General features: G+C 41.7%; 1 protein-coding gene across 1 annotated transcript in view; it reads left to right on the forward strand.

Moving 5' to 3' along the window:
* The first annotated feature begins 2,488 nt into the window (after positions 1–2,488).
* SMYD2 (SET and MYND domain containing 2) overlaps positions 2,489–27,699 on the forward strand; it is a 94,014-nt gene continuing 68,803 nt past the window's right edge. The window contains exon 1 of the mRNA XM_043964050.1: positions 2,489–3,068. Coding sequence (XP_043819985.1) covers positions 2,878–3,068 — 191 coding nt within the window. The 5' untranslated portion in view covers positions 2,489–2,877. The remainder of the gene's footprint in view (positions 3,069–27,699) is intronic.

Consider the following 27,699-nt stretch of genomic DNA (forward strand, 5'->3'; position numbering starts at 1 on the left):
GAAACTCCTACTTATGCAGGTTGGCTGCCTCTTTGCAATTTATAGTCTCAGACAGTTGCCTAGGTCACTGAGATGTGAAATTGCTTGGCCAAAGGGTAGATAGGTGTCACAGTGAATAGAGGATCAACCCTGGAGTCAATAGGACCCTAGTTCAAATCTGGAATGAGACACTTACTACCTGTGTAAGCCTAGACAAGTCACTTAACCCTGGTGGGAGAGAGAATGGGGGGGGGGGGGGGGAGAGAGAGAGAGAGAGAGAGAGAGAGAGAGAGAGAGAGGGAGAGAGAGAGCGAGAGCATATACAACCAGTATATGCTCTTTTCACTAGGAATATAGGAAGTACCAACTAGCAAAAGATCCGTTCTTCAGGTTGGCTAGCTAAATTGTGGTTTAAGTTCTAATTCAGGACCTGCCATCGATTAGACAGATGTGTGACTTTGGCTATGTCACATTAGTTTCTTCACCCCTTAAAAATAAAGTCCCTTCCACTGCTAAAAGCTGACAACTGTTCTGGTCTGGATCACGTGCTGGAGAAATGGAAAAGGCAATTGAGATCACAATACTTTAAGACAAAGCACCTTCAAACAGCTGTCCCTTTCTTTCTCCATTAGCAGAAATACTATCCAAATAGCTTCTGCCCTGAAGGCTGGGTGGGCAGCTAGGAGGCAAAGTGGATAGGCTGTGGGGTTTAGAGTCAGGAAGACTGATCTTTGTTCAAATCTAGCCTCAGACCTCACTAGCCACATAACCTTGGACAAGTCACTTAACCCAGTTTTTCTTATCTGCAAAATGAAGTAGAGAAGGAAATGGCAAAATTTTATCTTTTGCCAAGAAAACCCCAAACAGGATCACGAAGAGTCAGACATAGCTGAACAACAAAATGTAGGCTAGGCGTGTCTATTTTGCAATTTTAACTTTTGGTTTGTATGAGGAAGTCACATCTACCAATACTATTTTGCAAACATAGTTTTGGCTGAGACAGAGAGAGTTTAAGTGACCTGTCAATCTTTGGTCAGTACGGGTCAAGGGTGGGACTTAAATCCAAGTTTTAAAGACTCCAAGGCCAGGACTGCATCCACTAAGATGTATGGCTGCTCTTTGCAATCAGTAAAAGGTATTTTTTTGCCCGGAGGAGCAAAATTCCAGCTCTGCCATTGGCTGCATCACACATAAATTGCAGTAGTTTATAGAACACTGTGTGACGTGTACTCAATTAAGTCAGGAAGACATGGGTTAGATCCTTGCCAACCTCTCAACTAGATTACAAGCACCAAAAAGGGAGATTTTTAAATTTCTTCTCAAATGGACCCACCCACAAGAGAGAGAGGTTAGCTAACTTGATTGATTTTACTGATAGTCCAAACTAATCTCTTAGATTTGGTATTTAGCCGGCACACTGGGGCCAGAAGAGATTTCAAACTATTGTAAACTGGGAACTCTGGAGAATACAGTAGAAATTTGAAAAGCCTCTAGCCTCAGGCCTAGGGCTTATTACCCCTCAGATTTCTTTCCAAAGTCTTCAAATGCTTTCCTTATAAGATCCCCACGTTTATCTTCCCGTACCCCTACTGGACAAGGAGGTTTAGGTTTTCTCCAGGCATGGATACTTTCACCTTTCTTTGAGGATTTTAAAGGAAACTCCACTGTGTTGGTTTCCATGAAAACCTAATCGTAGACAGGAAGTCACACAGGAATAAGCACTAGATTTGAAATTAAAGGCCCTGCCTACGTCTGGTTTTACTCCTCTGTGAAATAAGCAAGCTGGACTCGAAGTCCTGGGTCTAAAGTCCCACCAGCTGGCTTCAAACCCCAGCTCTGCTCTTTAATACGGGTGAGAATTTGGGTGGTCACATGACCGTTTCTGGCCTCAGTTGCTCTCGCTCCTCCTCTTTGCCTTTAGGGCTTCCTTCGTTCTCAGTTTAAAGCCTACCTTCTGCAAGAAGGCTTTCCCAATAATCCTATTAAATGTCAAGGCGTCTCTTCGAGATTACCTCAACTTTATCCTGTATACATCCTGTTCGTCTACTGGGGTTTGCCGGTTTTCTGCTACCGAGGCACCGCCCATTAAACTGCGAGCTCCCTGAGGGCAGGCGCTATGGAGCCTTTTTTTTTTGGGGGGGTATAGTATCCCTAGGGACCTCGCACATATACAGTAAGCACTTAATAAGTGCTTGTGGGCTTATGGAGAAGGTTGAACCAGATGTTGCTTTTTTAAATCTCATGATATTTGGCTATAACTGTTGTAGGACCCAGAAGACCCCCCCCCTCCCCGACCCCCCCCCTCCGCCCCGTTGGGCGGGAGGCGGACTCACCAGCCTAAATCCTCTAAGAAGCTAGCCACACCCACTTTTCAGGTGAGTGTATAGTGTCCTCCCCTCCCCCTCCCCACACCCCCAAAGCGCTAAACTTCGCCCCCAGCCCTGCCCACCCCGGGGGAAGCGGCCAGTGAAGTCGGCGCGTCCAGGCCGGAACCAAAAGGGCCGGGGCTGCTGGGGGCCGAAGCGGGCGCGTGGCTCGCCGGGTCGTCCGCTCCCTCGGTGGGTGGGCTCTAGGACCAGGCGGGTGGCTCACAGGACTTTCCCGGGGAGCCAGTCGGCCTTTCCAGCGCTCCTCGCCGGATTGATTTTCCACCTCCCCACTCGGGTGTGAACCCCCACCCCCGGCAGCCGCGGGCTCGGCTCCAGGTGACGCTCCTCCAGTAATAGGCGGCCGGCACCCACCCCCTGGGCTGGCATCCCCATCGCCTCCCTCCCTCCCTCCTCGGTGCGCCGCGGGGAGCGGGAGCAGCGGCAGCCGCTGCCGCCGAGTCCGGGACCGAGCCGTGCAGGGCAGGGCGGCGAGGGCGGCAGCAGCCGGCCCCCCGGGCTCGCTCCCAGCATGAGAGCGGAGGGCACGCGAGGCGACGGGGAGGACGCGGGCATCGAGAGGTTCTTCAGCCCGGGCAAAGGCCGGGGGCTGCGGGCCCGCCAGCGCTACGGCGTCGGGGACCTGCTCTTCTCCTGCCCGGCCTACACCTACGTGCTCACGGTCAACGAGCGGGGGAACCACTGCGAATACTGCTTCGCCAGGTAGGGCGCGCGTCCGGCCCTGGGGTCGGGGGGCTCCCCCCAGTCTCCCCCAACCGGGCTCCCTTTTCCCTTTTTACCCCCGTGGCAGCAGCAGCAGCTGGCTGCAAGAAGGGAGGAAGTGAGCGGGAGAGCCCGCGGGCTCCCGCCTGGTCCTAGAGCCCGACGGAGAAACGGGGGGGGGGCGCGAGGGGCTGCTGGGGGAGGAGGGGGAGGTGCTCCGAGGAAGGAGGAAGAGGCCAGGAAGAGACTGTTGGGAAAGGGTCGGGACTGCTTGTTCCCGGGGCTTCCGGAGGGCTGGTGGGCGTTTTCCAGCCCCACCCCTTCGCAGATTTAATCTCTAAATAACACGACGTTTGGTCCCTGCTTCGGATCTTGGGGCAAACCTGGTCTTGAGGAGGGGGCTCTCTCCCGGAACAAGTTTCCCGAGTTCTTTAGGCAAATTGGACCCAAAGACCCGTAACCCTAGAGCTTTCCGTTTGGGGAATTGCGGCCAGAAACGTGTAGAGGAGGGAGGGAGGCCCGTGCACACACTAGCCCTGCTTTCCTTAAGAACCAAGTTCGGGGAGCAGCAAGCTGCCCGTGCATCGCTGTCCCAAGCCCCGGGGCTCCTCCTGGGCTTTTCTCCACGGGTTTAGTCCAATCAGAACTTGTTCTTTTAAATGTGTTGGCTCAAAGGAACCAAAGTATTTTGATACGCTTTAAATCGGGGAAGGTCCAACACTTTTTCATCCGTTCCCCTCCTTTGCCCACTTCCTGAGCTGCAAGATTCTTCCCTTAATCCTGTGACTGCGGGTAAAGCTTTAGGCAAGGCGGTGTTTTGGAACACATCTGTTCCAGGGAGTCAGTGTGGATGAGTGGAGAGTTGGCTTATCAGTCAGGAAGGCTTGAGTTCAAGCCTTGATTGACACATACTGGATATATGATCTGGGCAGTCACTTTCTCTACCCCAGGTAATTAGCTACGTATGACTATAAATATTGCTGAGCTGTAGAGAAAGCCTTTCTGCGATCATGAAATTGCAGCTCTTGTTTAAAGGGGGGGGGAGATTAATAATACTTTATTTGTATGGCACTTTGTAAACAACAGTATGCCAGCACTTTCTCATTTATGACTTCATTCCTAAAGACCTCTGTGCCTGGCTGGGAAGGTGGTGGTATCTAATTTGGGAAATAAAGAAGTGGAAACCATAACTTTGTTTATAAACTGTGGAGTCAGAACTAGAACCCATCTCTCTGGGTTCTGTGACTTAATTTTGTTGTCCAGAGTATATGGTCTCTGCCCAGATTAGGTATCTAATAAATATTTCCTACATGAATAATTACTCTGGGTTTTTAAGAAGCGATAGAGTGCCAGGCCAGGAGTCAGGAAGACTCACCTTCCTGAGTTCAAATGCAGCTTCAGACAATTATTAGCTGTGTGACCCTGGCCAAGCCACTTAACCCTCTTTGCCTCAGTTTTCTCATCTATAAATGAACTGGAGAAGAAAATGGCAAACCACTCCAGTATCTTTGCTAAGGCCAAATGGGGTAACATAGAGTCCAATGTGACTGAAACAACTACACAAGAACAATAAAAACCATTTATCCAGTATAGATAAAGTGTCCTTAAACATCAATTCTAACAGGCCTAACCACGTTTGCATTGAACCCATCAATATTCACCAGTGTCTGTTAACTCTTATATCCCCCTTCACTTCCTTCGCCATCTTACTTCATTCAGAAACTGCAAACATCTGTCTGAAACTGACACATGTCGGTTTGGAGTGTGTCAGGGCCACCCCATTTTTCTCTCTGTCTCTCTCTCTCACTTTCTGTCTCTTTCTTTCTGTCTCTGTCTCTGCCTCTGTCTCTGTCTCTTTCTGTCTGTCTGTCTCCAGAAAGCCAAACTAAAGTAATTCAGAAGAGGAGAATGATAGACAAAAATTCTTTCAAGCCCACCAGTTTTGGGGGGAAGATTTGATTAGATTTGTTTTGAGATCCAGTTCCTTAGCTGAGTATGTAACCCAGAATAAGTCATTTTCTCTGCCTCTTCATGGTGAGGATAATGCATCCTTGTCTCTATATTACCTCAGAGGAATATGCTGAGAACACTACAAATGAGATAAGGTACAGGTCAGATGCTACTACAAGAAAACCTCTAAAGCAGAGGTGTTCTTAACCTCTTTTATGTCATGGAGTCCTTGGACAGTCTGATGAAACCTAAGGATCCCGTCTCATAATGTTCTCAAATGCATAAAGCAAAGGAAACATTTTATTCAAAGACAGTTATCAAAATATTTCTTAAAATACCTTTATGGACCCTAGGTTAAGAAAACCAAAGACTTTAATTCTTCTTATACAGGAATTTGGTTGTAATGAATATTGCTCAAGATAAGTCTCCCCTTCCCCCTATTTTCCTTGTAATACTGTTTTAGCAGTTAGCAAACCAGTTTAAACTTGTATTGAAGAAAACATTGAGCTCTTCAGAAATGAGACATTCTGCAATCTCAGGGTGATAGAAACTTCTTCGGTGAGTGACAAAATTAAATTCCTGCTGCAGGGATGTTTCAGTGTAAAATATGTTTCCCAAGGTGCTTTAACCTTGCACCAGATTTTTTTAGAATTTGGTAGATGGCTATTTGTCTGGAAGATATTCTTAATGTTTTATAAGTGTTAGAAAATAGCTGGGTCCTAACCCTTTCAAGCTTCATAGGTATGTGGGCTAGTATGAAAAAACAAAACAAAATCTGGGTATGAACTGTGTCCCTTACCATCAATCATTCAGTCAGTCAAATAAACATTTATTAAGCACATGCTATGTGCCAGGCACTGTGCTAACTACTAGGCTGGGGATACAAGAACAGAGACAGTGCCTGGCCTCTAGGAGCTCACAATCTAACCAGGGGAAGACAACATAGAAAAAGAAACTGAAAGGGGAAGGGTAAAGAAACAGGGATTGGGGGAGGGGGGATTCCCTGCCTTCAAGGGAAGGGAAACACATAAAAAGACACTAAAAAGGAATCGGGTGGGCCTGGAGAAAGTACCGGCTTGGGAACATGGGTGCCCTTCTTAAATGAAGAATTTGGGAGCAGCTCTTTCCTCTCTAATCAGGGAGGGCAGTGATGAAGATATTGATGAGCCTTTGAGTATGAAGGCTGATGAAATCTTGCAGGATGATGAAGTTGGAGGGGGCAGTTAATTCGCTGTCAGTAATCACTTATTAAGCATATAAGATGTGCTAGGCACTGTTACAAAAATGAGTGTGAATCTGTGACCTTAAGCTAATGATTTCTCAGACCCTCGTTTGTCTCCTCTTTAAAGTAGGCTAGATAATACTTGTACTGCCTACCTGAAAAGGTGGCTGTCAAGCCAAGTCGATGAACATTTATTAAGCACCTATGGTGTGCCAGGGGTTGTGCTAAGCCCAAAGATACAAAAAGACACCCTCCCTCCCACCACCAAATGTCCCTGCTCTAAAAGATCTCACATTCTAAAGGGGGAGGCACCATGTAAACAGTAATGTACAAACAAGATATATACAGGATAAAGTGGAGAGCCTCCTCAGCACTAGTGTTAAGTGGGGTCGGGAAAGGCTTCTAGCAGAAAGTGGGACTTTAGTTGGGACCTGAAGGAAGCCAGGAGGTGGAAGTGAGGAGGGAGAAAATTCCAGGCTTGGGAGTTTCGATCAGCGTCATTGTATCACAATCACTAGGAGACTCAGTTGTAAGAATACTGTAAGGTAGGAAAGGGCCGAGTTACACAGAGCTTTGAAAGCCAAACAGGAGTTTATATTTGATCCTGAAGGTAATAGGAACAATTGAGGTTTGTTTAAATGGCTGGGGTGGGGTGGGGTGACAAGATCAGAACTTCACTTTTGTTTTTGTTTTTGTTTTGTGAGGCAATTGGGGTTAAGTGACTTGCCCAGGGTCACACAGCTAGTAAGTGTCAAGTGTCTGAGGCCAGGTTTGAACTCAGGTCCTCCTGACTCCAGGGCCGGTGCTCTATCCATAGAACTTCGCTTTTGGAAGATCAGTTTGATAGCTCTAGGGAAGATGGACTGCAGTGGGGAAAGATGTGAGGCAGGCAGACACATGAGCAGGCTATTGACAATAGTTCAGGCACATGATGGGTGGTGGCAGGATCAGAGGGGGAAAGGGCGAAGTATGAGAGATGTTAAGAAGGTAGAATGTTCAGGACCTGGCAAGAGATAGGATATTGCAGGGAGAGCCAGCTGGTGAGAGATAGTGAGGAAACACCTTGTAAATCTTAGAGCATTTATATGAATGTAAGTTATGTTCCTGTTCTCAGTAAAAGAGAAAGTAGTCACAGCCGCAGTGCTACATTCAGCTATTTATTTTGTGTACAGAACCAAGGGCAAGTCTTTTCAGGTCAAATTTTAGCTTCTGATCTCATTCCACAAGATTTGGGGACAGTAAATAACCCACCTCCCCATTTCAGGTATCCCTTTGGGATAAATCAGTAGAGCCTCAATTGGGAAAATTTGCATCATACTGAGCTCACTGAAATTTACTTGGTTTTAAAACGTATACTCATAATTATATTGAGCTGTTTCAAAGCCATTGGGATCTATGTGTTCTACTAATGTTGGACTGACTGGTTTTATAAAGTATTCTTTTCCTTGAATAGCTCCCAAGTTTATTCTGGATTCAGTAACATGGTCCTTTCCTCTTTTATTATTTTCTAATATAATGTATAATAATCTCTCCTTTTAATAGAATTAATTAAATGCCTATACACTCCTAGTGCTAGGCATTGATGAGTGTTTCATCAGCCATTGAACCATACCTGTTTCCTCCCCTCAGTAAACTTCTGTCTGTTCATCTATAGGAAATTACCCCTATTCATACACAAGAAAAGGCTTTCTTATGGGGATGAAGTTGATTCTGAGTATCAGTTGTGTTAAGGGCTAAAATTCTAGCTAGTCTGTCTAAAATATCTAATGAGTGGTCGCCAATAAATTATAAGCTTTAGCAAGAGTTAGACTTTTAAGCATTTATTAAGGAGAATAAGAATTTGGTAAAGAGAGAGAGAAAGGCCTAGATTCCTATCTATTCAAGGGAGAGCACATTTCTAGCTCCCTTCTCCACCAGAGTCCAGAGGAAAGAGCGCGAGACTGAGCGCCAGTCTCTTCCTTCCTCCTCCCACTAGCCCGCGTCACTTCCTGACTCCTGGTCTTGCCCTCAAAGACCTTCCCTTCATGGGCAGAACTCTTCTACAGTAAGTATCCAGCAGGTGGCGTTATTCCAATCGTTACAGTTGGGAGAAACTCTTTAGTGGCATGACTTTCTCTGATAATAGCTATGATAATAACAACTAACATTCATATAGCACTTTAGAGTTTGCAATGCACTTATTTCATCTTCACAAGCCTGGGATGTAGGTAGTATTATTATTATCCCCCTTTTATGAATGAAGCAGCTGAGGCTGAGAGGTTACAGGACTAGGTCAAAGGCACATAGTTAAGGGGCAGCTAGGTGGGGCAGCTAGGTGGCGCAGCGGATAAAAGCACAGGCCCTGGATTCAGGAGCACCTGAGTTCAAATCTGGCCTCAGACACTTGACACTTACTAGCTGTGTGACCTTGAGCAAGTCACTTAACCCTCACCCCACTCCCACACACATACACAAAAAAAAGTCACATGGTTAATAAGGTTAAATGGGATCTGAGCTTGGGTCTTCCTGACTACAAATCTAGAGCTCTCTTCTCCAAAATGTTTGTATTGGTGGCATCCTGAAAATAGTTATTTGTTCTGCATAAAGCAAATACATGAATACCTATTGTCCTCTGTCCTGGTCAGACCACATCTGAAGAATTGGCTTCAGTTCTGGGGGCCATACATTGACAAAGTGGGGCACATCTTGAAGAGGACATATAGGATGGGGAGAGGGTCAGTTATATGAAAATGGATTAAAGGAACAGGGAATATTTAGCTGCTACAGAAAAGTTCACTTAGTCGGGGGGACATATCTTCAAGTATTTGTAGGGGTATCCTGTGCAAAAAGGAGTAGCCTTGTTTTCTTTGGCCCCAGAAGAGCTAGCAGCCATGATATATGGAGAGACTCCTGTTCAGATACAAGTGGAACTAGAAAATCTCCGAGGTCCCTTCCAACTCAGAGATCTTGTGATTGTTTGACATTAGCAATATCACTGAGATGAGTAATTTCCAGCTGTGGTAGGTCCTGCCTTACTTCATGAAAATGGGGTAATGCCCTCAAACACCTTCATGTAGTTATACACAGAGTATAAGAATACTTTAAAGTGAAATAAAAGGATATTGGAAAAAAGGGGCCAGGAGGGTGTATTTGCCACATGGCAAGAAGGATATTGCCACTAAAGCAGAATGATTAGATTTCTCTGTTCTTAAATCTTCAGCAGAATTCTTGCAGCTGTGGTAAGGAGTGGTCTTCTAGGGCTTCAGATATTATGGTACCATATCATGCATATTTTTCATATTCAGGGAACCTTTTTCCACTGTAACTTGCTGGGGCTCAGAGGCTGGCTGCACATTTGGAATGCATTGCAGATAAAAAGAAACAGCAGATTCATGGTCGAAATTCATCAATGAATCAAAACCATCATCCAGCACCTCCTTAAAAAAAAATTCCAGAAACACAAATCCACAAAACCGTCCTCTTCAAATGTTCAATCAGGTCTGTTTCTCCAACTGAAGAGAGCGACCTTAGGATGAAAAGGGGTATGGTCCTGGACTCTGGTACAACCAGGGATTTTAATCAAGTTCTGTGTGATCACTGACAGGGCACTTCACCGCTGCTTTCCTTCATAAAGATGGGGACGATATTAGGATTGGAAGAGAGCATCTATCGCCAACCTATTCATTTTATAGATGAGGAAACTGAGGCCCGTAGAAGCAGTGTTTTTTTCCAGCATTGCCCAGAGCTGAAATTCAAATGGAGATCCTCTACCTTCACATCCAAGTGTTCTTTCCATTTTGCCATGCTTTTTAATTATTTTTTTTTTGCCATGCTTTTTAAAGTCAGTTTTTCCCCTAAAAAAAAAAAAGTCATGTAGTTCAGGGTAATTAAGTGAAGCTAAGGGAAAGAATATATTACTTCTAGACATTAAAAAGTAGTTGAAACAGTCTTAACTTGGCTTTGCTACATTTTAGATTTTACCAGAACCAGAGCTACTGGGATGAGAAATGTAAAAGATTCTGTCATATTTGATGTGCTGGATTTAGAATCAGGAAATTGTGGAGGATCAGAGAGAGACTCTATGTAAAAGCCCTCTGCAAATCTTAAAATGCTCGATTAAGGTCCCCTGTGTTGTCATTCCCCTTTGCTCAGAGAACTCTAGAAAGACAACTTTTATGTTAAACATCTTCAGACTTCACAATCTTTGTTGGCTCGAGATGCCAGAACATGAAATTTTGAAAGTATTTATGATAACAGTCATTCAAATCCCCTTGGGTATTATTCTTCCACAATTATTAACATTACTTTTTACAGCTTTCAAAACTTAGACCCTTTGCAAATCCTTTTAAAAGTCTAAGGCTAAACAGTATAGTTGGGCAATAATCAGTACTTTAGTAGCTTTAAAGGATATGCAATGTGGTGAGGAACATGAAGGATCTATTTATTTTGAGAACTTGGAACAGTTAAAGATAATTTCAGAGAAAACCTTGTATAAAGTTTTCACTCCTCAACTATCATCCAATCTCCCCTTCTTTAATCTCAGCCCAGTTCTCCTTTACTCTGAGTTCATAATATTTCATACCCTATTTTGGAGATTCCAAACCTAATATTCCCCTGATTTTGGAAATCCTGTGGTATTGCCTTTAAAACAAAATGGGACTTAACAGTACTTAGGCACCAACATCTAGTGTCTGAAGTTGGTACTGCCGGTTTGTGTTGGTAACTTCGATTCCCTTCTATTGACTAGGTGTGATATCCCCTTTCTATTTATTCACTCAAAGACAGCATAATGATCCTTACAATTTTTATGTCACTTTGCTCTTGCTAGGATGTGGAAGAGGTGAATAATTTTTATTAGCATAGGGTTATAGGGTTTAGAACAGAATGGTCCCTTAAAGATATCTAGTTGAATTTCTTCGTTTTATAAATAAGGAAACAGGATAGAGCACCAGCCCTGGAATCAGGAGTACCTGAGTTCAAATCCGGCCTCAGACACTTAACACTAGCTTGTGACCCTGGGCAAGTCACTTAACCCCAATTGCCTCACTAAAAAAAAAAAAAAAAAAGATAAATAAGGAAACAGAGGCCCAGAGAGGTCATATATGACCAAGATCATATAGCTTGACCAATAAGAAGAGCTGGGATATGAACCTAGGTTTCTAGATTCCATATCTGGTGCTTTTCCTGTTACACCAAGTCTTTTGTCATTAATTTCTAAAGGTTTTTAAAAAAAATTTTAAAACTTAATAACCATTAAATCCCCCTTCCAGCTCCAAATACTCTGATTCTTAAATAATTTTGTAAAAGAAAATTATTGCTCTATCTATTAACTCAGGCCTATGTTATTTCCCTGTAATGACCCTGTTATGTTCATCTGCCAAAACTCAGAGAAAATGTAAGTTTTATCTGAGTATCTTGACTTCCCTGTTCTCTTTTGTACCATTGTAGTGCTACTAAAATAATGCCACTGCTGGGGAAAAGGGAATTTCAAGTGAAAATCTAATAGACTTTTCACCAGTTGGTTTTAAAAACAAAAGTTTTCTCAAAGTGTTTCCAAAAGTTTAATTAACTCCTAAGGATTGCTAAAGTGAAAAAAGAAATCCTATTTTAGGACCCGTTTTTTCTTGATAAACACTTACTGCCTCTTTGCTGATTGTTGCCTGATCCTAGGGAATGGAAGTGCCTTAAAAGTTTTCCTAATTTAATTTTAGAACATGATTATTGAGGTATTTCCTCCCTTGAGCAACCCTATTAAACACTAAAAGCAATAAGAAGAATTAACATGTAACACTTTAAAGCTGCAAAGCAGTTTAGATATATTAATCTCATTTCTTCTTCACCACAACTTTGTGAGGCAGATGCTATTATTATTCCCATTTCACAGATGGGAAAACTGAGGTTAGAAGAAGTTAAGTGATTTGCTCAGGGTCACATGGCTAGTAAATGTCAGAAGCAGGATTTCAACTGCATTTTCCTGACTCCAAATTTAGCATTCTTTCCACTGTATCACATTGGCTTCCTTAACAACACAGCAGGTAACACAGTTCCTTTTATTGGTGTCACAGGTGCTCTATGGGTAACTTCCTTAATTATTTAATAGTACAGTACTAGATTATAGGAAATTGATTTTGATTAATTTTTCCCAACAACTTGGAGAGAGAGACAGGGATCAAGTTTTATTATCCTTGTATTGCCAATGTAGAAACTCAAGGTTGGATAAGGTGCCCTCTAAGGACCCATCCAATTCTAAACCTATGATCTTAAAATGGTTTCAGGGACCCGGCAGCTAGGTGGCGCAGTGGATGGAGCACCAGCCCTGGAGTCAGGAGGACCTGAGTTCAAATCCAGCCTCAGACACTTGACACTTACTAGCTGTGTGACCCTGGGCAAGTCACTTAACCCAATTGCCTCACTAAAAAAAAAAAATTGGTTTCAGGGACAAGAGTGTCCCCAGTTAAAAATCAGTTCAAGTCAATACAATTCAATCCAAGTCAACAAGACTGCATTAAGGACATATATACTACAGGTATACTTAGTATGCTTTGACTTACTCTTCCAGAGCAGTCAGGCTACATCTGCACTTCCAGGGTTCTGGGGTACCCTGAAGGATTTGGGGAGTTTCTTCTCTGCTGCTATTGGCTCAATCCCTTAGCATGTGTGTTCTCCTCAATCAGCCAGTCAGAAAGCATATAAGTGGCTACTATGTGTCAAGCATTGTGCTAAATTCTGGGGATACAAAGAAAGGCAAAAGATTGTCCCTGTGATAAGAGTTCTCAATGTAAAGGGGGAGAAAACATTCAAACAAATAGGTACAAACAAGCTATGTACAGAATAAATAGGAAATAAAAAGGGGAAGGCACTAGAATTATCAGGTATTGGGAATGCCTTCCAATAGAAGGTGGGCTGTTAGCTGAGACTTGACCCCCACATTAAGTGCCAGTTAATTAGACCCTCCATTTCCATTTAACTATATAACATCAATTTGCTTTTACAAAGATATATTTTGAAGAACAAACTTAAAATATAATGAGGCCAAGTAGAGGAGTGGGCCCTACACATATAGTGAGGGCCCATATGTGTCAAGAAGTTGTTCCCTGCCTGTAGCATGGAGTGGGAGGGAAAGAAGTGTGGCATCAGGTGGCTTGACGGGAGACAATAGATATCTCTAGCCTCTTCTCCCTGGTACCCTTCAGGAGAGGAAGCAGGAAGCTGGGGCCAGAGGCCACCAGTCCACTCTCCTCAGAGAGAGGTGGTACCTGGCTAGGATTATATATCTATCTGTTCTCTTAAAAAGTTTTAGTCTAAGGAATATGATGATCAGGCTCATTTTAACTTCTGGTAGCTGTGTCGTTATTGGGGGGAAGAGGGACCCCCAAGCTCCATATTCAAGGCTTGACCCCTCTCCCACTTAATATCAATTCCACAACAAATACACATAGCAAATGACAAAGAAATCCATTTATCTAAATCATAGCAAAACAGAAATCAGAGAAAGGATACTTAAGGAGAATATATGCCAGGCAATAGAGTGAAGGAGCTTTCCCACTGAGGGGTGAGATAACCCAACTCAACCAAGAGAGTTCTAGAGCTCCCTGGAGTGGGAGCTCCTCAGTCTTTAGTGTAGCAAGCTGGGAATGGGGATATGAGGGAGACTTCTAGCTCCTCTCATGTCTTCCCAGAGTCTTTTCCTTCAGCAGCCTGAAGTGGGGTTGGCCTCTTCCATCTTCCCTCTCAAAGCTGGAAGCCTGAATCAGGCAAAGTAACTCAAAGCTTGAAATGTCCCAGAGAATCCCAGTGGAAGCTGGAGCTCTCTCACTCTTGCCAACTCCATCCTCCCCCTCAAGCAGGGCAGGCCAGGGCATTCATGTCCACCAGTGAGGAGAGAGGTTCTGCTTATGGTCACATAGCAGCTTTAATGGAAATATCCCAATTCTTTCAAAAAAGAAAATGCTATCCAGGAATCACATGTGACTCTGACCCCACTGTACCACCTAGCTGCCCCCTGGGTCCAGTAATTTAACCAGTTTTGACTCCACCTAACTGTACAGTCATCTAGTACTTTTCTCCTTTGCCTAGGAAAGATATTGCAAGAGAATGTCAAATACTTTCCTGAAATCCAATATTGGGTCTGTGGCATTGCTCTGATATATCAGTTTGGAAACCATGTCAGAAAAAGGAAATGATGTTAGTTTAGCAGGACCTCTTCTTGATGAATTGTTGGTTTCTTCCCTTTCTAAATGTTTACAAACTCTCCTGTTAGCAATATTTTGACGAACTTATACTCATATGGGTGTGAATACTCTTCCCATTGTTACATATCAGAATGTATCCACACATCATCCCCAGTCATTTTTGTCCAGGCCTTTCCGTATATCCTCCAGGGTACAAGAGGCCTTTCTCTAATATTTCTGTTATCTATGGATAATATGCAGCCCTCACTTACTTCATCAGCTGCCCTTCACTCTTTTTTTTTTGCAGGCAATGGGGGTTAAGTGACTTGCCCAGGGTCACACAGCTAGTGAGTATCAAGTGTCTGAGGCTGAATTTGAACTCGGGTCCTCCTGAATCCAGGGCCAGTGCTTTATCCACTGTGCCACCTAGCCGTTCCCCTTTGCTCTTGATAATGGGATTAGCCCCTAGTCATACATATCCTTGATATCTCTTTAAAATTTCACTTCTTGGGGCAGCTAGGTGGTGCAGTGGATAGAGCATTGGCCCTGGAGTCAGGAGGACCTGAGTTCAAATCTGGCCTCAGACACTTAATACTTACTAGCTGTGTGACCTTAGGCAAGTCACTTAACCCCAATTGCCTCACCAAAAAAAAAAAAATTCACTTCTTTTATGTAAATTCTTGTTGGTAATATGTGACATCTTTCTCATACCCAGCATGCTGCATCTTGCCATTGTTCTTTGGTTCACCTCTAATTTTGATTTTTCATAAATCATGGTCTTCTATGACTCAAAGCCATGTAGCCCTAATGGAAAGACATTGGTGTCAAAAGCAAGAGTGATATCAAAAGTTCTGCCCGATTTTCCAAGTGATATTCTGCCCATTCTTATTTCTCTTGTTTAGTTCTAGACCCTGTTCATTGACCATCTACAGTGTCTATCCAAGATATGTGTTGTGACAGACTGACTTGGTTGGCTACCTGGCCAAAGATGGAGCAATATTCATTTTTTCATCAACTTTGTTTTCAAGTGTATATGGCTAAGCCAATTCTTTTTAATAGCATCTTCAAATATTTTGCCAGGAATTGGAATCCAGATTACCTGCCTTATTTATCTTCCCCTTTTTGATTGGATGGCTATACCTAGAACTTCCATTAAAGGAGGGTACCCAGGCCAGCCTTATTTTCTTCTGCTGTGTTAGACTTTGTCCCCCATAAAGGGCCAGATATGTTAATCACCCTTTCTCACCTCCTTCTTCAGCTTCCTTTTGTATGTTTGCTTCCCCATTAGAATGTAAGTTCCTTGAGGGCAGTTTATCTGCTTGTATCTGTAGTCCTATGGCTTAACATACAGACTCTGGCACTGCAGTTGTTTCAGTCATGTCTGACTCTTTGTGACCCCATTTGAGGTTTTCTAGGCAAAGATACTGGAGTGATTGGCCATTTCCTTTACTGGCACATAGTAAACACTTAATAAACACTTACTTATTCACTGATTGACTGACAGAAAGGACCATAGAATGTAGAGTCCAAACCCCTCACTTTGAAAATGGGGAAAACAGGCCCAGAGAAATTAAGTGACTTGTCTAATGTTATGCAGTTAATGATGTACATAGTAAAGCCAGGATCTGAGCACAGTTCCTCAGACTCCAAATCCTGTGCCCTTCTCCCTGTACAATGTTGCCCTAATCTGTGATTTACAAAAGTGAAATCTCACTAACAGAAAAAGATGATGATCATAGATATAGAGCTGAGAGGGACACCAGAGACCATCTGGTCTGAAACCCCGCCCCCCTTTATTTTTTTAACAGATGAAATGGAGGCCAGAGGAAGTTAAGTGACTTACCCAAGGTCACATAGGTAGTAAGCATGAGAAGTGGAATTTGAACCTAGGTCCTCTCTTTCCAAAGCTTGTAATTCTCTCCCTTCACCACGATGATGAATAATTCTTCTAAAAGCACCCAGAAGAGTTATGCCTATGGGGAAATTGTTAGTTGGCTATCTTCCATTAAAAGATTACAAAACTCTTACAAACATCCTCCCTTCAGAATCTGCAGTTTTCTATGGGTTGGCTTCTTGTTTCTTCTCCTTATAACTCTGTGTGTGTGTGTGTGTGTGTGTGTGTGTGTGTGTGTGTCTGTCTGTCTGTCTGTCTGTCTCTGTCTGTCTGTCTTCATTTGCCTAAAACCTAGGCTAGATTAGGGATATAGTCTCTTGCTGTACAAGAGAATTAAGATAACTGAGGGTTGAGACCAGACTTGGCCCTCATAAACACCAATTTTTAATGGAGTGAGCCCATCAGGCAGCCAGAGGCACACACTTCATTTTGTGTGAGCTCTGTGGACAGTGTCCCCATTGCTCTTAGCTTACTCCTCAATTGCAAAGGCATTCACAAAGACACAATAGACCAGAAGGAAATCAGAGCGCTTCAAGACTTCTTTAAAAGTCAAAAATGTGCCACTGAATGGGAAAAATAACACCAAAAAAAAAAAATCTTGTGGGTTAAGGAAACAGCTTTCCTTTACAGTCTGCTCATTCATAGAAAAGCCACCTGTGACTCTCAGAATCTTGGAAAGCCTTCTATCTACTAGCCATCACCCCTGACTTCTAGTACCACTCTCTTCTTAAATCACCTTGTATTTACCTTTTATAATTTATTTAGTATATATCATGTCTCTTTATATATATGCAGCCTTCCCCCCTCATCCCCCCCCCAAAATTCATTGTATACCCCCTGAGGGCAGGGATGAGCTTTTAGGTTATCTAACTAAATATACTTGCCTATTTCTAGAGTATGCATTAAATGCTTGAATTTTCTTGTGTGTATGGTTAGGCCACACTCTATTGAGTGCTTATGGATTTCCTCCAAGAGGCTCTGCAGTGTTCTGGGGCAAACGACTGCAAACCAGTCGATCTGAAGGACTTCACGCCGTAAAAGGAATCCTCCTTCGAGTTGAACTAAATGCCTGCTCTCTTGTTTGACTCTGCCAAACACTTTTGGCAAGCTTACATCTCCCTCTTTATGCATCACATGATGAGAAGAAATCAGAAGGTTGTCAAATGATGTTATCTTTGTTGTAATAGCTTTCAAGGCATTACTCAATGTCATGGTGCTCTTCGGGAACGAAGGACAAGCAACAAGGAGTCCTGAATAATTTTGATCCATGCATGGGAGGTAACTTGTTGAAAGTCTTAAAGGTAGCACATTTTACAGCTCTTAGCACAGTGTCTGGCACATAGTAAGTGCTCTTTGGGTGTTAGCCATTATTATTATTATCACTAACACTACTACTGCTACTCCAGAATCAAATGCTTTTTGTAATTAATGAGCAATACGTGTAGTGGGACTTGTGCTCTATGTTTTTTATACATCACATGAAATTTTTTTAGAATAACTAAGAAGCATAATATATCACCAAATGCTAAATAACAAAAGATTCATCTTGTTTCAGGGTTAGATGTTGGATCAAACCATGAGTTTCCATCTAAAGTAGATTTGTGTTGGCAAAGTTCCTCAGCCCTTCCAAGACCTAATTCCCAATTTTAGATTTGAGGAATGCCCTGACTGGGGCAGTTTTTTCTGAATAGTTAAAGATTCCTTGCATAGATTTCAGATCAAGAGCCTTACCTTCAATGAAAGTCTCAATGGGTGTAGACACTCATGATGCCTTCCCCACATGAATGAGAAAACCCGTCCCCATATGGCTTCTGAAGATTCCCCTAGGCTTTGTGCCTAAACAACTGTCTTCTTGAATCTCTTGGAGATTTTCTTGTCTTTGATCTTCTAAGTGTAACTTGCTTCTGACTCATTCCTTTTTGTCCTGCTTGGCTTCTTTGAGAGGGAATTTAGTATAATGTCATAGCTGGCCTTGGAACTAGGAAGACCCGAGGTCAATTATATCTCTGACACATACTGGCTTTGTCCCTGAGCAAGCCACTTAACAACCTCTCAGAACTCTAGGAAACTTTTTAAGTTGCAGAGATGGTATCTCTATATACACATACAGACATTTATTTAAATATTTTCCAGTTACATTTAAATTTTAAAAAATGTTTTTAAACTTTGAGTTCTAAATTCACTTATATTCCCTCTTGCCCCAATCCCCACCCCCTTGAGAATGGAAACAATATGATACAGTTATACATGTAAAGTCATACAAAACATATTTCCATCTTAGCCATATTGCAAAAGAACACACACACACACACACACACAGAGTAAAAAAGTATGCAGAAAAGATTTTATCTGCCTTAGTATAGGGATTTTTTGTATCTGGGAGTTCCTTATATCACTAGAATCACAGTTCCAGTGCCTGGCTTTTGTTTCCTTGTAGTCAATTCAGCAGTTGGTTATGGTCTGGCCTTTAAAATTAGTTGAACTCTGCTTATTATCCTAGAATGGCAATTGGACCACAATCCTTAGTAGACATCCCTAAGTAGCCTTAAGAACTGTATCATCATTATCATCTCAGCCTGAAGGATTCTCAGTAAACTGAAATCCTTTCCCTAGAACTACAAATTAGAAGAGACTTCAGAAGTCATCCATTCCAAACTATAATTGCAGAATGGTAAAGATATCTGCTATTAGTTAATAAAATGACACAGGTAGATAATACATGAATACATAAGATAATATATTTAGAGCTTGAAGGGACCTGAGAGACCATGTACTATGGCCTTTACCAGTTTACTCTCAAATTTCATCTACAAAATGAGGACAATAGAATTTGCCTTCCAGGATTGTTGTGAAATAGTGCATGTAAGAATGATTTATAACCCTTAAAGCATTATACAGATGTATCTACTACTCCTATTATTTTCAAAATCTATAGTTTTGTTAGGATAGAGACCTTCAAGGCAGATTACAACCTATGATCAGCCCCAGGCAATTGCCTGAAGCATATAGGAGTTAAGCTATAAGCCCATGGTCACATAGTTAGGAAGTTTCAGATCCAGGATTTGAAACCAAGTCTTACTGACTATAGCTTCAGCACTCTTTCCATTATATACATTGTGTCTAGGTATATAATCCATATATTTAAAAATTTTTCAATAAAGAGCATAAAAACATTTTATTTAACTTTTCATTGATTAAAGGAACAAATTCTTTATTTTCTTTTTTTTTTGGGGGGGGGCAATTGGGGTTAAGCGACTTGCCCAGAGTCACACAGCTAGTAATTGTCAAGTGTCTGAGGCTGAATTTGAACTCAGATCCTTCTGAATCCAGGGCCAGTGTTTTATCCACTGCGCCACCTAGCTGACCCCCAATCATTTCACCTAAGTCTCAGTTTCCTCATCTGCAAAATGGGGAAAATAATACCTGTAGTATCTGCTTCACCAAACGAGATCATCTATATAAAGCACTTAGCAACTCTGAAAATACAATATAAATGCTACCTGTTATTCTTCCCAACGATGATTTGAAAAACAATTAAAATGCAAAGTCTTGGCTAGTGGTTGGAGGTTTTTTGTTTGTTTTGTTTTGTTTTTTAGCTAATAAATACTCTTAAGAGGAGTTACTTTGGCATTTGATTTTAAGAGATTTTTGTTAGAAAGAAAATCTGATTGCTTTGTCTTCAGATGTTGAGAAAGCTTTGCTGGCTTCAGGCTCTCATCTGACAAAACATTTCCACAAATATCGCACTGCAGTTTTGGCAAATCCTTCCCTCTTCTGAGCCAGTCAGTAAACCTAGTTTCTAATTGATCGATGTTCTGCTTCTGGACAGAACTGAATTTTCTATTTTTTTCTTTTCGGGGAGCCAGTCAAGCTGTGCTTCATTTTTATTGTCAGATATAGGCAAATTTGAAAAATTTGATCCACTTACTTTTATGAACAAAACAAAATGGTGTCCTTTGCATTTGCCCCCACTCATTTTTAAAACTCTCATATATTTTGTTAGTAATTATGTTTCTCAAAAAGATACATTAAGTAGATCCTTAAAATACAAGGCTATAATTATTATAACAACTACCTGACACCACTGGGGGAAAAAAACAACACACCACCATGAAACCAAATGATTACCTCCCACTGGCTAGGGGGTTGGAGGCTGATTGCAGACACTGGTGCTCTGTCATGCCTAAAGACACAAGAGGACCCCTGCTTTCCCAAGTACACATGCATAACATGACTTTCCCACCCAGGACAAGAGTTTGTGCCTATTCACACAGAATTGGGGGTAATTCTTTCCTCATCTCTCAGAAGTCAAGTTTTTTTTTTGTTCGTTTCTTTATAGATTTTTAAAAGTAAGGGCCTTCCGTAATAGAGGTTTTACACATTGGTAAAAATTAATTGCACTTTGGGGCTGAATCAGTTGTTGGCATCATAGAATTGTACCTTTTGCACTGTGTTGAATTTTAGAGAGCTTCTAAACCTTTTTTTTTTTTTTTTGGATCATAGACCCCTTTGGCAGTCTCATGGAGCCTGTGGACTCCTTCTCAAAATAATACCTTAAAATACTGTTCTGAGATGGATCTGCTTCCCTGGAAATTTAGGTTCAGTATTGAACCAATGATTCACATGAAGATCATCCAATAATTGACAAGGAAATTTACTGAATCATAACAGGATAGTCAGCAAGGAGAGACATTGAGGATACTTCAGGTTGGTCATTGTCTGAGTTGTCTGTTGTGATCCACCAGGCAAGAGTCAGAGCATGCCTGGAGCTCCCCTTTGCTGTCTTCTACTTGGACAACCAGGAAAGAGAGGTTAGCAGCTTGAGCCTTCGGTACCTTGAACCAACCACGTTCCAGTACCTTTTAAGGGGAAAATTAAACCTTACTTTTTTGGGTGCAGGGATTAGAATATTGTTCCTACCACAGATTCAGAAAATATGATACATAGGATTACAAAGGAAAATAATCATAAGAGTAGGGATTGCCTCATTCTTTGTATTTGCATCTCCAGTGCCCAGCACATTGGAATTCTAAAACTTGGAAGGTACTTAATAAATTCTTGTTGTTGTTGAGTTGTGTCCAATTCTTCATGACCCCATTTGGGGTTTTCTTGGCAGAGATACTGGAGGGGTTTGCCATTTCCTTCTCCAGCTCATTTTATATATGAGGAAACTGAGGCAAGCAGGGTTAAGGGTCTTGCCCAGGGCTACACAGATAGTGTCTGAGGCCAGATTTGAACTCAGGAAGATGAGTCTTCCTGATTCCAAGCCTGGCTCACTCTCCATTGTGCTATCTAGCTTCCCCATAATAAGCTTTGAATAAGCTTTTGTTATAAAAGCTTATTGATCAATTAATTAAATGATAGAAATATGAGCTATTATCGTTGTAGCCTGACACTTGAAGTTGTGTGTATAGCTTTTTTTTAGTGGATTCTTGGGAAAATGAGCTTTTCTGTTTTTTCTGTTTTTGTTGATTTGGAAGAATCTACAGTAACACGGGTATTGATTAATATATTTGCAATTCTTCCTTAGGAATAGGTTCCTTTTAATCATCATTAACACTAGCCTAAGAGTCTTTTTCAGAAAACCAGGGCAAGGGAAACTCACTTTTATCCAGGATTATATTAACTGGGCATTTTACTGCTTGTTACTTCCAAGCATCTGCAAATAATATCGTTGATGTGCTTTTCTAACAAAGGTGCTAGGGCATCCTAAAGTACCCTCTTGAACAATCTAAAGGAGACTAAAATGGCGATCATAGACTCTCAGTGTTAGAAAGGATCTTTTTGTTGTTCAGTAGTTTCAATTCTGCCCTACTCTTTGTGACCCCTTTTGGTTTTGGGGGGTTTTTTGGGCAGAGATACTGCCATTTCCTTTTCCAGCTCATTTTATAGATGAAGAAACTGGGGTAAACTGTGTTAAATTACTTGCCTAGAGGACTTCTTGACTCCAGGCCTGACACTATCCACTGCACCACCTAACTGCCTGTAGAAGGGACCTTATTAGAAGGGAACTTAGAGACCATTTCATCCAGCCTGTACCAAAGTGGGAATCCCTTTTACACCACACACATAAGGCCACATGGTGCTGTGGAAAGAGACATTTGAGAGGCTGAGTCACTTGGCTAGGGCTGTCTAGCTAGTCTGTATCAGGAAGAATTTGAACTCAGGTCTTCCTAATTCCAAGTCCAACACTGTTCACTACCCCATTGGTGTCAAGTTCAAATAGAAAGTCTACCCCTTTGAGCTGCATATTGACTCAGGGAATGAAAAATTAATATCTGTGTTTTATTATCATTTTATTTATTTTTTTGAAACATTTCCCAATTACTTTTGTTTTGGTTTTTGGTTTTTTTTGGCTAGGCAATTGGGGGTTAAATGACTTACCCAGGGTCACACAGCTAGTAAGTGTCAAGTGTCTGAGGTCGGATTTGAACTCAGGTCCTCCTGAATCCAGGGCTAGTGCTCTATCCACTGCGCCACCTAGCTGCCCCATCCAATGACTTTTTTTTTTTTTTTTTGGCTAGGCAATTGGGGGTTAAATGACTTGCCCAGGGTCACACAGCTAGTAAGTGTCAAGTGTCTGAGGTCGGGTTTGAACTCAGGTCCTCCTGAATCCAGGGCCAGTGCTTTATCCACTGCATCACCTAGCTGCCCCACCCAATTACTTTTTAATCCAGTTGGGAGCAGGCTGCCAAATTTGCCACCTCTGGGCTATACCATGCTGCTTCTCAAAGAGTTCAGGGAAGGCAGAGAACAGTGTGGGCTGTAATAGGTAAAAAGTCTCACCGAAAGAAATAGGGCTTGAGATTGGATTTGAAGAAGGAGTAGAACTCCAACAATGGGAGAAGAAAAGAGAGGACATTTCATGCACTTGGAAAGGAGTAAAGAGGGATTAGCAACTCTAGACCAGGAGGAGTAGATTTATCCTCAGAGGAGTAAGCAATCCCTGAAAGTTTTTAAAGAAGGGAATGACATAATGAAAGGTATCTTAGAAGGCACACACTCCTAGATCTGACAGGGATCTTAGACATGTTAGTCCAACACCCCCATTTTGCAGATGAGGACAGAGGTGCAGAGTGTTTGGGACTTGTCCAAGGTCTAACAGCTAGTGAGCTGTAAAGTCGAGACTCAGATCCAACATGTGCCTTCCTGATGTTCAGCCAGGGGCTCAGACCACTGGGCATCACTCTCTTTAAGTTACATCTGCTTAGGAAGGAGTTTACACACAGATGTGGACTATACAAAAGGAGCCCAAATAGATTTGAATGTCCCTGGCTGTTGTCAATCAACAAATGAAGCACCCCACCCCTTTTTAATAGATATATTCTTAGCTTCAAAGTAGTTATTAAAATCCAGAAGGATCAAAAGAAATCTAGAAAATCATTGAAGTATATATAGTCAGGCTCTTTAGCTGAAAACTATATTTGTTTAAGGAAATTGCTAGCAAGTGCTTTGGAAAAATCCATAACCTGGCTTTTCATACTGGAAAATAACCAAGGAGATCTATTCTGCTGCTCTCCTAATGAAGGGCAGAGAAAGGGTGCATTATATATGAATTAGAATTAAGAAGGCATTCTTTGTCTCTTGTCTCTAATATTTGATATAGGAGCATGTGCAACTTGGAAAGAGAAGAAGGGAGACTACATCAGGGGTGGCTGCAAAACAGCTGACCAAACATTGACTCACCTGGGGCATTGGCTCTGAAGTTACCTGTGTTTTGTTATTACAATGCAGCTAGCCTGAGAGGAATACTGGAAGAAATAATTTAAGTGATATTAATTGAATTCTTTTCTTGCTAGGGCAGCAACACACAAATAGGAAAAACTAGAAATATTGTCATTTATCCCCACCCCACCCCTGAAAAAACCCATACTACTTATGCTTCTGCAGAAGAGAGAATAGCAGTTCTCTTCATCCCTATAGAAGACTGCAGGAAGAGGAAGAAAATAATAATTTTTTTAAGGAAGGACAAAATAGCTTTTTTTCTAAACGATAGAAAAGCCTATTTGAAGAAGTTCTGTATTTGGGTTATACAGTGTTTTTTAAGCATTAGAATTTTGTAATTTGAAAGGATATACTGTAACACTAGAGAAGGGGGGGGAAGATGGGAGCAGAACTGTAAGATTTAGAAAATGCTGCAGGTGCTTTAAGAAATAGATGAGAACCAATTTACACTCTTGCTTAGTGACACAAAGATGAAAGTCAGCAGAGCTGGGGTCTGAATTATCACACACTCCTCATCAGTGAAGTCAGAATGAATGAAGTTTCACCTCTTATTATTCAGGGGATGAGCTGACCACCAAGCCCTGCTTCCTCCCCATAAATCATGGCACCAGTTCCAATAGTTGGGAAAACCTATTAGTTTCTACCTTAATGTCCTAAAAGGTACCTGCCTCCTATAGAGGAACTGGACTCTAAATTTTAACGAGCTCAAGAACAAAGGTCTGCATTAATATAAACGTATAGTAAGGCCCTGTTATAAAGCACCCTGCTGCACACACTGATTCAGTTATACCGTGGATTAAATTGTGCATCCCTCTCACTATATGACACAGATAGTCTATAGCACAAGTATTGTCCTGGGCTCCAATATCATTCATAATAAATGAGGGTCTAATATTCCTCAACTTTTATTTCACTCAAAAATCACGTTGGACAGCCTCTTTACACCATCCCACAAGAAACGTGAGAGCTTAATTTTGTTTCCTATTTTCTTATTTCTTGGGTTACCTTGTAGATCTAGCTCTTTTCTCTTTTCATTTGCCTGGTTCTGCAGACCCTGCCTGTCATTTCTCATCTCCTACCACCTTTGGTGAAAAGTCATTGTTACTACAAACCCCCTTCCATGCTAGGATCGTTTTCTTTCATGGAAAAACCTGCTAAGCTTCATTTCAGAAAGTGTTTGGTGCCTGTATGATCAGATTTCTTTTTATCTAGACCAACAGCACTTGTGACAATCAGTGCCCTAACTAGCAGGATTTGTTAATTACATTGCAGACTTTGGGGGGTTCGAGGCTTTGGAATTTTAAAAGCAAGGACATTAATCACCCTGTGCAAATTTGTTTTCTTTCAGTTCAAATTGATTTCCTTGAACAGTTGTGGTGTATTCCAAGTTCTCTTTCTAATAGTAGCAGGTTTGTATTTTCCCAGGGCACCATCCCCTTTCCTCCCTCCCCCCACATTGTTTATGTGAACATACTTTAAGAGTTCAAAGACACCTTGATGCCAGCAGGGGGAGAGGGAAAATGTGCCAGTAAGACCAAGGCTTTGGAAAGACAAGATAAAATCCTATAAAAAAAAAAGAATAAGGCTGTGCTTTAGTAGTTTGTGCGCCATCCCCACCCTTGTCTTTTTTTTTTTTAAACCTAAGGGTGACCTGAAAAATTTCAAATTAGAAGTATCTTTTTAAAAATGCTGAATATAAAAAGTTCATTTTACTTCATTCTCCCAGATGGAAAGAGGAGGCAGAAGAGGGAGCAAATGAATGGGACAAGAGTCCATAATATTCAGTCTTAAGTCCTGAGCTAGAAGCTGGGGCAGAAGAATAAAAGGAATCCATAGCTTCCTCTTTAAAAACTGGTTGCCAGGATACTTTCCTTATGAACTAAAAAGATACTGTAAGCATCTGTGTTTATTTCCCAAAATTCAACTACTGTATCTAAGCAACTTAATAAATCAAATGTATGCAGCTCAGCCTTTCAGAATAGTTATATTCTGCTTTGCAGAAAATAAATTTCAGTGGCTCCCCATTGCCTCCAACATGAAATACATATTTTTCAGTTTGGCATTTAAAGCCTCTTCACAACCTGGCTCCAACCTGCCTTTCCATCTTAGATTACTCCCCTTCCCTCCCTGCAGGCCAGCTGAACTGGCCTTGCTGTCACTTACACATAATACCCCATCTCCTATCTCCCTCCATGCTTTTGCAGTATCTGTAACCATTCCTGAAATATGGTTTGTATTCTATACTCTTTCCTCAGCTCTGCAATCCCTTACAACCCCTTGTTTCATTTAAGATTCAGCTCAAGCACCAACTTGAACATGAACTCTTTCTTGATCTTCCCCCCACCCCTTGCCAGCTCCTAATGCCCTCTCTTCCAAAATGACTTTATATTTATTTTGTATGTATTCTGTATAAACCTACTGATGTGCTTGTTGTTTCTCCCAGGAGAATGTAATCTCCTGCTACACATGGCATAGGGCCTACCTGGCAATATAGAAGGCACTTAATAGGTGCTTGTTGATTGATTGAAGTGTCTTAAGACTCTTCAATCAGTCGCATCACATCAGTGACTCTTTCCAACCATCCTTTTAATGAGGAGAGCCTAAAATTAGGCTGCTCATTCATTTATTCAATCAAATCTGTTAAGGATTTATTGAACATAACATATAGTACTAGGCTAGGACACGATTAAATTAAAAATTAGAACCTAGATTCCAATAGTTACTTGGAAGATTCCGTATAAGCTTAAAATCTCTGTAAAATGCATTAGATGTTTGCAAACCCTGTGCTCTCATGAATATGTTTCACAAATCTTATATTGATAATTACTGCAGTCAAACTTTTATTCCCCCCTATGAAGTTTTTAGGGATTTGACATTCAGAAAACTCATTCTCCTGGAAGACAGAATTAATAAACTAACTACTTGGGCTAAAACTTCCCTGTCAGCAATGTTAAACATTTTCTCCTCCAGCCCTATCCCACTCACATACCAGCCCAGTTAGGCTTTATTTCAAAGCTGAGATACTAGAACTATGAAAGTTCAGGCCTCTCCTAGTTGAAAAAAGACTTGAGACAATCAGCCAGATAATTCAGGGTAATTCAGGTTTTGGGTCATAGTTTTTTGTTTTGTTTTTTTATCCCCTCCTGAAATTTTTCACACAAAATCAGATTTTTGCCTGAATTAGTGACAGTAATTGCCTCAAGTTTCTCCTCTTTTTGACAGAAGAGAAATAGCTTGTGAAATCGTTTAAGTAATAAAGAATCAGAAGTCCATTTGGTAGCCAGCTCCAGCACACAGACTCTGTGGTAAGATGTTGTTAAAATACTGGTATTTAGGGATAAGAACAATCCAGCCAGTCAGCATTCTCTGCTACAGTGAGAGATCTGCAGTATTACATCACTGTATTCATAGAGGCCATTACTTGACAATCGGGATAACCAAAACCTGTGGACTAATGAGGCTCTATAGAATGAGATTGATTGTACTGAATGGGAGAGATGAGCTTCTGTGCTTTCCATTACAGAGAACTGAGGACAGTGGAGGCAGCATGGAGCAGTGAAATGAGTGCTGGCTGTCTTGAATTATGTCTGTGCATTTGTTGACCAATGACTTGCTAATTGCTATGAATCATTTATGAGTCTGATTCTCCCAAATATGGTATAAGCTACAGGATAGTGAGAAAGTTATCTT

Source organism: Dromiciops gliroides, chromosome 4 (genome assembly GCF_019393635.1).
Source record: "Dromiciops gliroides isolate mDroGli1 chromosome 4, mDroGli1.pri, whole genome shotgun sequence".
Taxonomy (NCBI): domain Eukaryota; kingdom Metazoa; phylum Chordata; class Mammalia; order Microbiotheria; family Microbiotheriidae; genus Dromiciops; species Dromiciops gliroides.